The 13,291-nt window shown below is 43.0% G+C and overlaps 1 protein-coding gene across 1 annotated transcript in view; it reads left to right on the top strand.

Moving 5' to 3' along the window:
* The window catches only part of LOC124776752 (cytochrome P450 9e2-like), a 77,972-nt gene that overhangs the window by 9,407 nt on the left and 55,274 nt on the right, over positions 1-13,291 (top strand). Inside the window, exon 2 of the mRNA XM_047251879.1 lies at positions 5,701-6,088. Within this exon, the coding sequence (XP_047107835.1) occupies positions 5,704-6,088 (385 nt within the window). The 5' untranslated portion in view covers positions 5,701-5,703. The remainder of the gene's footprint in view (positions 1-5,700; positions 6,089-13,291) is intronic.

Raw genomic sequence — 13,291 nt, forward strand, 5'->3', positions numbered from 1 at the left:
GTGCAATAAATACTTTATTCCTCAGCGATGAATTCCCCCAAAATATGATGCCATATGAAAGCAATGAGTGAAAATAGGCGTAGTAAGCTAATTTACTAAGATGTTTATCACCAAAATTTGCAATGACCCTTATTGCATAAGTAGCTGAACTCAAACGTTTCAGCAGATCATCAATGTGTTTCTTCCAATTTAATCTCTCATCAATGGACACACCTAAAAATTTGGAATATTCTACCTTAGCTATATGCTTCTGATTAAGGTCTATATTTATTAATGGCGTCATACCATTCCCTGTACGGAACTGTATGTACTGTGTCTTATCAAAATTCAGTCAGAGTCCGTTTACAAGGAACCACTTAGTAATTTTCTGAAAGACAGTATTGACAATGTCATCAGTTAATTCTTGTTTGTCAGGTGTGATTACTATACTTGTATCATCAGCAAAGAGAACTAACTTTGCCTCTTCATGAATATAGAATGGCAAGTCATTAATATATAATAAGAACAACAAAGGACCCAAGACTGACCCTTGTGGAACCCCATTCTTGATAGTTCCCCAGTCTGAGGAATGTGCTGATCTTTGCATGTTACGAGAACTACTTATTTCAACTTTCTGCACTCTTCCAGTTAGGTACGAATTAAACCATTTGTGCACTGTCCAACTCATGCCACAATACTTGAGCTTGTCTAGCAGAACTTCATGATTTACACAATCAAAAGCCTTTGAGAGATCACAAAAAATCCCAATGGGTGGTGTTTGGTTATTCAGATCATTCAAAATTTGACTGGTGAAAGCATATATGACATTTTCTGTTGAAAAACCTTTCTGGAAACCAAACTGACATTTTGTTAGTACTTCATTTTTACAGATATGTGAAGCTACTCTTGAATACATTACTTTCTCAAAAATTTTGGATAAAGCTGTTAGAAGGGAGATTGGATGGTAATTGTTGACATCAGATCTATCCCCCTTTTTATGCAAAGGTATAACAATAGCATATTTCAGTCTATCAGGGAAAATGCCCTGTTCCAGAGAGCTATTACACAGGTGGCTGAGAATCTTACTTATCTGTTGAGAACAAGCTTTTAGTATTTTGCTGGAAATGCCATCAATTCCATGTGAGTTTTTGCTTTTAAGCAAGTTTATTATTTTCCTAATTTCAGAGGGAGAAGTGGGTGAGATTTCAATTGTATCAAATTGCATAGGTATGGCCTCTTCCATTAACAGCCTAGCATCTTCTAATGAACACCTGGATCCTACTATATCCACAACATTTAGAAAATGATTATTAAAAATATTTTCAACTTCTGACTTTTTGTTCGTAAGTTTTCATTCAATTTGATGGTAATACTGTCTTCCTCTGCTCTTGGTTGACCTGTTTCTCTTTTAATAATATTCCAAATTGTTTTAATTTTATTATCAGAGTTGCTGATTTCAGACATGATACACATACTCCTGGATTTTTTAATAACTTTTTTTAATATAACACAGTAGTATGACACTACCTTGCGGAATGCCAGATACCACTTCTGTGCTACTGGATGATTTACCGTCTATCACTACGAACTGGGACCTCTCTGAGAGGAAATCACGAATACAGTCACACAACTGACACGATACTCCATATGCACGCAATTTGATTAATAGTCGCTTGTGAGGAACGGTATCAAAAGCCTTCTAGAAATCTAGGAATATGGGGTCGATCTGTGGTCCCAAGTCGATAGCACTCATTACTTCATGGGAATAAAGAGCTAGCTGCGTTGCACGAGAACGATATTTTCTGAATCCGTGTTGGTTATGTATCAATAAGTCATTTTCTTCAAGGTGATTCATAATGTTCGAGCACAGTATATGCTCCAAAATCCTCCTGCAAATTGAGGTCAGTGATATGGGTCTGTAATTGAATGGGTTACTCCTATTTCCTTTCTTGAATATTGGTGTGACCTGTGCTACTTCCCAGTCTTTAGTAACAGACCTTTCGTCAAGTGAGCGGTTGTATATGTTGCTAAGAAAGGCGCTATTGTGTCTGCATACTCTGAAAGGAACCTGATTGGTATACCATCTGGACCGGAAGACTTGCTTTCTTAAGTGATTTGAGTTTTTTAGCATCACCTAAGATATCTACTTTTATGTCACTCATGCTAACAGCTGTTCTGGTTTCGAATTCTGGAATATTTACTTCGTCTTCTTTCGTGGAGGAGTTACGGAAAACTATGTTCATTAACTCCTCTTTAGTGGCACCATCATCTGTAAGATTTCCATCGCTATCGCGCAGTGACGGTATTTTTTGCCACTGGTGTACTTTACATACGACCAGAATGTCTTTGGACTTTCTACCATATTTTGAGACAATGTTTCATTGTGGAAACTATTAAAAGCATCTCGCGTTGACGTCCGCACTAAATTTCGACCATCCGTGAAACTTAGCCCTTCTTGGGGATTTTGCGTTCTTCTGAATTCGGCATTTTCTGCCAAAAATGAGTGCATTCCACCAATTATGAAAAGCCTGTCTCCTCGGATTTTCGTTGCAGTTCTCGTTTAGAGTACGTCAATCACCACAGAGGGCCGGGCAGAGCGATCTTCGTGAAGATTCTTCCGTCAGCCATTACACATAACACTGCACTTCCTGACTGATGTTTGGTGTTCATCACATAACCGTAAACCTCAGTTATCTGTCTATAAATTTCGACAGGTCGGACTTTTTGCACGTTTAAAAAGAGGCTAACATTGTGCACCTCACACTTGGCGGGATCGTCAATTTCGTCTGACATTTTAAAGTCACACAGCTAAGCAGTAAGCAACCTTATTGGATCGTAGCTGCCGTCAAACTGAAGTGGATGAGTACCTAGGTCAGTGGTCGATCGGCGGTTGTGGTCGGTGGGACGCGGTCACGTTTCAAAGCAAAACGTTCTTTACTTTCCGAATGACCCTCTTATATACCGGGTGATCAAAAAGTCAGTATAAATTTGAAAACTGAATAAATCACGGAATAATGGAGATAGCGAGGTACAAATTGACACACATGCTTGGAATCACGTGGGGTTTTATTAGAACCAAAAAAATACAAAAGTTCAAAAAATGTCCGACAGATGGCGCTTAATCTGATCAGAATAGCAATAATTAGCATAACAAAGTACGACAAAGCAAAGATGATGTTCTTTACAGGAAATGCTCAATATGTCCACCATCATTCCTCAACAATAGCTGTAGTCGAGGAATAATGTTGTGAACAGCACTGTAAAGCATATCTGGAGTTATGGTGAGGCATTGGCGTCGGATGTTGTCATTCAGCATCCCTAGAGATGTCAGTCGATCACGACACACTTGTGACTTCAGGTAATCCCAATGCCAATAATCGCACGGACTGAGGTCTGGGAACCTGGGAGGCCAAGCATGACGAATGTGGCGGCTTAGCACACGATCATCACCAAACGACGCGCGCAAGAGATATTTCACGCGTCTAGCAAATATGGGGTGGAGCGGCATCCTGCATAAACATCGTACGTTCCAGCAGGTGTTTATCAGCCAGGCTGGGGATGATGCGATTCTGTAACATATCGGCGTACCTCTCACGCGTCACGGTGACAGTTACAAAACCAGAATCACGCATTTCCTCGAAGAAAAAAGGCCCGATAACGGTAGATGTGGTAAATCCAACCCATACCGTGACTATCTCGTCGTGCAGTGGGTTTTACACGACAGTTCTATGATTTTCGGTAGCCGAAATTCTGCTGTTGTGGGCGTTGACAGACCCTCGGAGCGTGAAATGAGCTTCGTCAGTCCACAACACGTTACTCAACCAATCGTCATCTTCCGCCATCTTTTGAAACGCCTACACCGCAAATGCCCTCCGCTTCACTAAATCGCCAAGTAACAGTTCATGATGCCGATGGATTTTGTACGGATAGCATCGGAGGGTACGCCTAAGTGCCAACCAAACAGTAGTGTATGGAATGCCGGTGCGATGTGCGACTGCCTGAGCGCTGACTTCCCCGTGCATAGACGAACCCGCTACAGTCTCCATTTCTTCCTGAACTGTCTCAGCAGCATTACACCTTGTGCTCGGTCGGCCACTACAGGATCTATCGTGTAAACAACCCGTGGCTTCGAACTTCGAAATGATTCTCGCCACAGCTGCATTTGTCAACGGACCTTTACCCGTTCGAATCCCCTTCCAATGGCGATAGGATCGTAACGCTAGCACATTCCCCATTCTGATAATACAGCTTCACTAAAAGCGCCTTTTGAGGTAACGTCAACATGCTGCGACTGCTGGCGCATCTGATTCTCTCTCTCTTTTTTTTTCTTTATTGTTATTTTTTAAACCTGTTTACAGGCAGGCCAGCAGCAGCATACTACGCCGCTCTTTGGCCTCAGAGAAACACAAAAGAGACAAATGAAGACAATGTGAGATAAAAATATGGTGGACATAGAAACGGAGACAAGCACTTTTTAAAATACATGGAGCCGTTCACGGGCGTAGAGTCCAAGATAAAATTTGTTCAGACACTTGGACACATACATAGACGAAAATTGTCACACGTGAACGTAGGTGCACAAAACGAATAACACTGAACCACTTACGCACAAAACGACGGCACACACAGAAACACGAGGCGTTGATCTCCGGCGCGCGAAAGTTGACTAACCGTGTACGAGTCCGGGGACCTGCCAACAGAGGAGGAGGGGGGTGGGAGAAGAAGGAGAGGGGAGAGCAGATGCCATGGGCAGGGGAGATAGGTGGAAGGGAGGAAGGGAGGGGAAGCCCGGGGGAAGAGGGGTGGAGGAAGGGGATGGGGGAAAAGGAAAGAGAAGGGAGGGAGGGTGCCGAAAGGAAAGGACACAGGAAAGGGGGGGAGGATCAAAGGTGATAGTAGGGGAAGATGGAGGGGAGGAGGACATCATCAGGGAGGGGGAGGATTCTCTCTCTCATTACAGCTCCTTTTATACACGGTTGTATTGCGCAGTCACTGACATTTTACTGTCCAGCGCCATCTGTTGGACATTTTGTGAACTTTCTTTTTTTTTTTTTTTTGGTTCTAATAAAACCTCATGTCATTCCAAGAATGTGTGTCAATTTCTACCTCTCTATCTACATTATTCCGTGGTTTATTAAGTTTTCAAATTTATACTGACATTTTCATCACCCGGTATATAGATAAAAAAATGGGTCAGATGGCTCTGAGCACTATGGGACTTAACATCTCAGGTCATCAGTCCCCTAGAACTTAAAACTACTTAAACCTTACTAACCTAAGGACATCACACACACACCCATGCCCGAGACAGGATTCGAACCTGCGACCGTAGTGGTCACGTGGTTCCAGACTGTAGCGCCTAGAACCGCTTGGCCACAAAGAGGCCGGCGGTACATAGATGAGGCTGCTTGTTTTATTGTTGTTTTTTATCATGTAAATGCCATTCATCAACTTCGTACAGGTTGCAGGATCCCATGAATACAAAAGTAAGTATTCTGCATATTAATGGCTGCTATAACCAGTCCACATAACCAAGGTCGCTAATGCATGATTGTGCGGTGTCGCTCGCTTAGCAGGTAGTCTATTCGAAATCTAATAGTAAAATGAAAATTCACATTCAGTGTTTGGCTGGCAACGGCTAGTAGGGTAGCTGGATCTGCCCCTATAGGTCTCCCAGCCAGCTCTTTGCCTGGTGACTGGTATGCGACTTTCCTCCTACAGATTATGGTGGCCGACTGCTGGACAGCGATGGCGTCGCTGGCGGTGTTCTTCGCCTCGCTGGTGCTCCTGTGGTTCTACCGCTACCGCACGCACTTCGCGCGCCGAGGCGTTCCGTACCTACCGCCCGTGCCCTTCGTGGGCAACATGCTCCCTGTGGTCCTGGCTCGCGAAGCCCTATCCGAGAGGGTGCTGAGTCTCTACCGCCAACTGCAGCCACATGCTTACGCAGGAGTTTTCTATTTCAGAGAACCCGTCTTTATGATCAACGATCCAGAGATCATTCGCGCAGTCACCGTCAAAGACTTCGACCACTTCACCGATCACTTGCCATTTGGGGTCACCGATAGAGCTAATCCTCTGTTCAAGAGGATGCTCTTTTGTCTAACAGGTGAGTAGCTAATACCTAGACTGTGGCAGTTACTTGCATATCTCTTTTGTGAACACTAAATAGAAATAAGATCCACTATCTATTCTGTAGATCCATAATGAGCAATAAGTAAAAAACGTGAAACATGCCACAAAACCAAAAACATATATTGTATATTCAGAAAAGGACTGTTACCTAATGCTCCTCCAAAGATGCTAAGTCAAAAGTGCCACTGTTACGTCTCTACTTTGCTGTTTGAATCTTGAATGGTGCATTTGTTGATGAGTCTCCGTGTGAGATCGAATCTCTCTGATGTTGCCTTCATGGTCTTTTTGCTAGAAATATGTAGAAGCAATTGTGTACACCAGGGCTGTTCCACTCATTTCAACAGTAAGCCCTATATAATACTACATGAACCTTTTTAAAAAATCGGTTAGTGTGGTACATTACAGTATGTTGATTGTGAATACATTTCAGTATGTTAAAGGCCGAAATTCTTTTACACGAACAAAGTGTTAAAGACACATCTAAAGAAAGCAGAAAGCATATGAAAGTGGTGCGACAATTGTACCCAGTTAAGGGGGCTACTCTGCCCCAGTGTATTTCAGAGTCCAAATAGGAAGCACTTACCACAAGTGAACATTTTTCGTCCTTTTTGCACCTACGCACACTTAGAAACCAAGAAGCTCCCTACAACACTTGTTACTGCTTGTTTCATATCTTCCTCGGACCGTAAAGCACTTGGCTTTTCCCCCTTTGTATGTATTGACCACCTCAAAAGAAGCCAAGAAAATGTGTTCTCCAGAATTTCGCTGTAAAATATCAACTAAACTAATAATTTAACTGAGCGGAAATAACCAAACGTTTATTAGACATAATAGCACCATGTGCAGACATTTCCAAAGACGCAGAAAAATCAGACCATTGTGGAAAAATCCAGCAATATTTTTTGATACACACACGGCCTAACATGTGTTCTTATGCAGGTGACATTTAAAATTTCTCGTTATTGAGCTTTGTAGACCTTAATTTGTTAGGGAGTATTCTTTTACTACGGCAATAATCCATCACAATCGGCTTACTTCTAGAGTTTGTTCTTCTGTCCTGTCAATAATGTAACAGAAAACACCCCTACTACCATCACATGCGGTGTCAAGGAGAGACTGGCACACACTGAAGGCAAAACGACCTTGACTTAGTGTAGAACGACCCCACTGTTGCAACATTTATTATTTCTGACGGATTAGCCTTGTGAGCGTAAAACTCCGCTGTACCCGACATTGGGTGACCCTTTTCGGTATGTTCTCGGAATTCTCACAGTGAAACATATCGAGATGCACAACACCTCTTTTGAAGTGCCTCCCACTGGAATTCGGACGACCATTTACGCGAGGCTTTCCAATGTACAAATGAACCCATGACGAAACAGTCTTGTCACGGTCCGTGCGGCTCCCCTCGTCACAGATTCCAGTCCTAGCGCGTGGGTGTGTGTGTTAGCCAAAGCGTTAAGTTAGATTAAGTAGTGTGTAGGCTTAGGGACCGATGACCTCAGCAGTTTGGTCCCATAAGACCTTACCACACAAATTTCCAAATTTCCACGAAACAGATTTTTTTGTATTGTATCAGTCAATTCTATCTCGTAACAGTCAAAGACGAGCGTTTTGTGGAGGTACCTTCATAGTGGATGGTCTACACTTCATGAGGATTCTGTCAATAAACTTGTTTGGCACCTGCCCTCTCTACAATTTATTTTATTTGATCATTGTACTGTAAATCGCTTCGTACCCATATTCCCAGATATTTAACGGATGTGACTGTCTCCAGTGATTGTTCAACATGGTGTTAAGAAACAGTAACGAGTCTTTCCACCTATTCTTGCGCAATATGCTACATTTGTTTATGTTAAGAGTCAACTACAATCCCTTCAGTTTTCAGCCGGCCGGCACGCGAGAGGTCGGACAGGCTTTGCGCGACTTTGTCGTGATGAAGACGGACGCCTCATCCAACGACTCACCATGCTTTTGTTGAGTGTCAAGTCCCCGTAGAGACTCTGCAAACGCCTATGAATATCTGCGATGCTCTGGTTTTCCGCCAAAAGAAACTCAATGACAGTTTTTTTTGCGTGGAACGCACCTCCGTTTGGAAGGCTGCGTTTAGCGCTACGGCCCATCGCATCTTCATGAAACTGTAGGAGCTGAAGTGGGAATGTTCCGCGATATTCCACAACAAAGTCCGCATTTTTTCAACAGAAATTGGGCGGGAAAAAATGTCTTATTACTTATTGAACGCCCCTCGTACATGCTTCGTATACTTACTCCTCTAGTTTGGTTGCAACATACTCGTATATTCTAGGAGCTAGGACAAAATCATTTTTCTGTGTATCTTTGTAGCTACATTTTTTCTTAGATTTTTGTGCATTTTACTGTAAATATACAGGCGATCTGTACCATTATAGAGTTGTAGTGTCACATGGGTATTATGAATGAACTCTTAAAAATCAAGAATCTATCTTGTTAGTTCCTAAGATAACAGGCTATTTGTCTGAGAAAATTTTGTTTTTCATAAATTGCAGTTACAAATTAATTTAAATTAAGATTCAAAATTTAAGAAAACAACATTTAAAATGCGGGAGTAGTGTAGGCTACATTACCATCTGTATTGTCCTCCTCTTCAAAGACCTTGCCTCAATGGACACTTTTTGGGCTCTTAGCTCAGCTTTGTTGACTCACTTTTTGTCCTGTTCTTCAAGTATGGTTCGCGTATCGCAACCAGTCTTCACTCCTAGTTCCAAGACTTTCAGTCTTCCGGTATTACCATCATTAAATGTGATGACAGCATCATACACAGCGAGCCTCGATGTATGGAACCCCACAAATACATTTTTTTGGGATTGTTGTGTAAACTACACTCTTTACTGGTTCATTCTGATTTTCTGTTTTCCCTGTCACATATTTCTTCAGTAGATATGTTTTGCCAAATTCCTATAAACGCCAGTAGCCTCAGGTAAAGAGTTGTTGTGGGTAAACTTATCTGAAGTTACAGCTGATTCAGATTTTTTGTATTTACAATTCTCGTCTGAACAGAGGCTGTGAGTCGGCTTGTCATCTGTTGATATTTTATGGAAAAAGATGTCCTAGATAGGCTTATTCATACCATCTATGTTTCTATCAGTACTTCTAATTTCTTGGCCACAATATTTTGATAGTCAATGGATAGTATTGTCTAGCAGCCGACTCCTAATAGTTTTGCGATAAGACAGCGGTGTCTTCAATAACTCTGTTTCCTACATTATAATAAGAATATAGCATGCACAGCGTAAAGAAGAATAAAACTGTTATGCCAGTCCTACCTATTTATGAAGCAAGGTTTTCCACTAGGATTTAAATCATATTTCAGCCTTCTAGGCCTTACGGTTTTTGAGGTATTAATTTTTAACTAACCAATTATTTATCATGTCCTAAAATCGTCCTACGCAACTAACTAAATTAAATTAAATATGCTTTCAGTCAGACAAATTTAATTAATTGTTCACTAAATTAATCAGCAGATCCCAAGTAATATTTATGCATAAAAACAACAATTAAAATTCTTCATGAAAATGGCCATTTATTCTCCCTTCTTGAAAAGGGGCAGCAACCGGCTCAGTAGTTGCAGGAGCAACAGTCTGGACCACTGACTGATCTCGTCTTGTCACATCAACCCAAATGGCCTTGCTGCGCCAGTACTGTGAACGGCTGAAAGCCATAATTTTTCCCAAGGGCATGCAGCTCTACTGTCTGGTTAAATGATGATGGAATCCTCTTGGCTAAAATATTCCGGAGGTAGAATACTCCCCCATTCGCATCACTGAGCGGGGACTGCTCAGGAAGATGTCATCATCAGGAGAAACAAAACTGGCGCTCTACGGATCGGAGCATGAAATGTTAGCTCCCTTAATCGCGCAGATTGTTTAGAAAATTTAAAAAGGTAAATGGATAAGTTGAAGTTAGACATAGTGGGAATTAGTGAAGTTCGATGGCAAGAGGAACAGGACTTCTGGTTCGGTGAATACAGGTTATAAATATAAAATCAAATAGACGTCATACAGCAGAAGGTGTAATAATGAATAAGAAACCATAGTGAACGCATTATTGTAGCCGAGACATGATCCTTGATGTTCTGGCACACTGGGGTGGAGTAGCCGTACCAGCTGTACAATCAGCGATCTTCCTAGCCACGAAAGTACCTCAACATTATGCAGACAGCTCATGGTGACACGTAGCATGTGTGGAAGAGCGTTGTCCTCCTGAAAAGGGACACCACGATCTTACCATATGAGAGGTACAACATAAGGTCTCGGAATACCCGTGACGTACCATTGTGCCGTCAGAGTTCCCTCGTTCACTGTAACAGGCGGTGAAAGGGAAGTAAAGCAGCAGTCGACTGGAGACATTTTGCTCATATCTTTCTCCGACCATACATATAGATTTCAACATAGACTCTGAACCAAAATGAAACTTGACTGTTTCACACACATGAAGGTTGAAAATTCCTATTGCTTTCCTAAATACACTCCTGGAAATTGAAATAAGAACACCGTGAATTCATTGTCCCAGGAAGGGGAAACTTTATTGACACATTCCTGGGGTCAGATACATCACATGATCACACTGACAGAACCACAGGCACATAGACACAGGCAACAGAGCATGCACAATGTCGGCACTATTACAGTGTATATCCACCTTTCGCAGCAATGCAGGCTGCTATTCTCCCATGGAGACGATCGTAGAGATGCTGGATGTAGTCCTGTGGAACGGCTTGCCATGCCATTTCCACCTGGCGCCTCAGTTGGACCAGCGTTCGTGCTGGACGTGCAGACCGCGTGAGACGACGCTTCATCCAGTCCCAAACATGCTCAATGGGGGACAGATCCGGAGATCTTGCTGGCCAGGGTAGTTGACTTACACCTTCTAGAGCACGTTGGGTGGCACGGGATACATGCGGACGTGCATTGTCCTGTTGGAACAGCAAGTTCCCTTGCCGGTCTAGGAATGGTAGAACGATGGTTTCGATGACGGTTTGGATGTACCGTGCACTATTCAGTGTCCCCTCGACGATCACCAGTGGTGTACGGCCAGTGTAGGAGATCGCTCCCCACACCATGATGCCGGGTGTTGGCCCTGTGTGCCTCGGTCGTATGCAGTCCCGATCGTGGCGCTCACCTGCACGGCGCCAAACACGCATACGACCATCATTGGCACCAAGGCAGAAGCGACTCTCATCGCTGAAGACGACACGTCTCCATTCGTCCCTCCATTCACGCCTGTCGCGACACCACTGGAGGCGGGCTGCACAATGTTGGGGCGTGAGCGGAAGACGGCCTAACGGTGTGCGGGACCGTAGCCCAGCTTCATGGAGACGGTTGCGAATGGTCCTCGCCGATACCCCAGGAGCAACAGTGTCCCTAATTTGCTGGGAAGTGGCGGTGCGGTCCCCTACGGCACTGCGTAGGATCCTACGGTCTTGGCGTGCATCCGTGCGTCGCTGCGGTCCGGTCCCAGGTCGACGGGCACGTGCACCTTCCGCCGACCACTGGCGACAACATCGATGTACTGTGGAGACCTCACGCCCCACGTGTTGAGCAATTCGGCGGTACGTCCACCCGGCCTCCCGCATGCCCACTATACGCCCTCGCTCAAAGTCCGTCAACTGCACATACGGTTCACGTCCACGCTGTCGCGGCATGCTACCAGTGTTAAAGACTGCGATGGAGCTCCGTATGCCACGGCAAACTGGCTGACACTGACGGCGGCGGTGCACAAATGCTGCGCAGCTAGCGCCATTCGACGGCCAACACCGCGGTTCCTGGTGTGTCCGCTGTGCCGTGCGTGTGATCATTGCTTGTACAGCCCTCTCGCAGTGTCCGGAGCAAGTATGGTGGGTCTGACACACCGGTGTCAATGTGTTCTTTTTTCCATTTCCAGGAGTGTATATCGTAGGAGCAACAAGGAAACAAGAAGTCACACGAATAAATCCTGTAAATTTGGCAAAAAGATACGAGGGGGAAGGGGCTTTGGTAAACTAAATAACGGTTTTCAAAACAAAGCTACTGGCGTGCCTGAAAACAAAATTATACATTCAGTGTCTGTCACCAGTACTGACATATGGTAATGAGATAACAGAAAAATATTAAAACCTGACGGATACATAGCTAACAGTGGAGGCATGGATGTTGAGAATTATTAAGAGATACAGGAAAACAAGTAATGAGTCAGGTAATAAATTAGAGCGCAAGCCGTAGTTACGACTATAATCAAAATGAAATGGAGCTGGATGGGACATGTAGCTATAAACCAATAGATGGTCGTTGACTCATAAAAGTACTTAATGAATTTCGAAAGGTGAGGGAAGACCTTGGGAGCGAAGTAATGGAAAGTGAATAGATAACACTAGTAAATCAGGAGCAACATGGATGTGTACAGTTGAAGACTGTAATACATGGAGAAATTTAGAGGAGTGCTTTGTTCAACAGTAGCTGTCAAATAGCTAATGATGGTGAACGTGATTAAATTCTGTGGGTGGTGTTTGAAACAAAATTGTTTTCTAAAGAATAAAATGAGCTTTCCTCGCTTCACACGTATTTCTAACACTGAATCAACAATAAATCATCAGAGTCCGTATGATTAGAATCTACGAATAAATAACAACTTTAATAGGGTCTGTCTTTGTTCTCAGTAAATATATACCATACACGATGCAAGTAGTGTAAAAATTGTGAATAGTTTCTTCCATTGCTTATCTAAAGCTCGGGCAAAGAAAGCAAAATGATAAATGAAGCGCATTATGTCAGCAAGTCTCTTGCACTGATTTTCCGTCAATTGCACATAGTTCGTTCTACAGAGGATAAGAGTCACATCGTACAACTATAAAATTGTGCAAAGTCAATTTTTCCAAGAAATCAGTTTTTCCAAGAAATCCTCTAAGAGGATCTCGACTTGTTTAACAATATGACATAATGAGCAGTTGAAAGTCTATCTCAACTAAAGTAAAACACAGGTGTGCGTCTGCAGATATGGTCGACGAGTGATTTCGTCCACGAGAAGAATGGCTTAAGAGTAAGCAGTGTTTAAGTTTAACTGATTTCGTTTTGTGTACGTACTGTAGTGCTTATTTTTGTTACACAGTACAATATATATTGTGACTCTTATTATCCTTAAAAAAACAATAGCGACGTAGATGATA

This window comes from Schistocerca piceifrons, chromosome 2, assembly GCF_021461385.2.
Source record: "Schistocerca piceifrons isolate TAMUIC-IGC-003096 chromosome 2, iqSchPice1.1, whole genome shotgun sequence".
NCBI lineage: Eukaryota > Metazoa > Arthropoda > Insecta > Orthoptera > Acrididae > Schistocerca > Schistocerca piceifrons.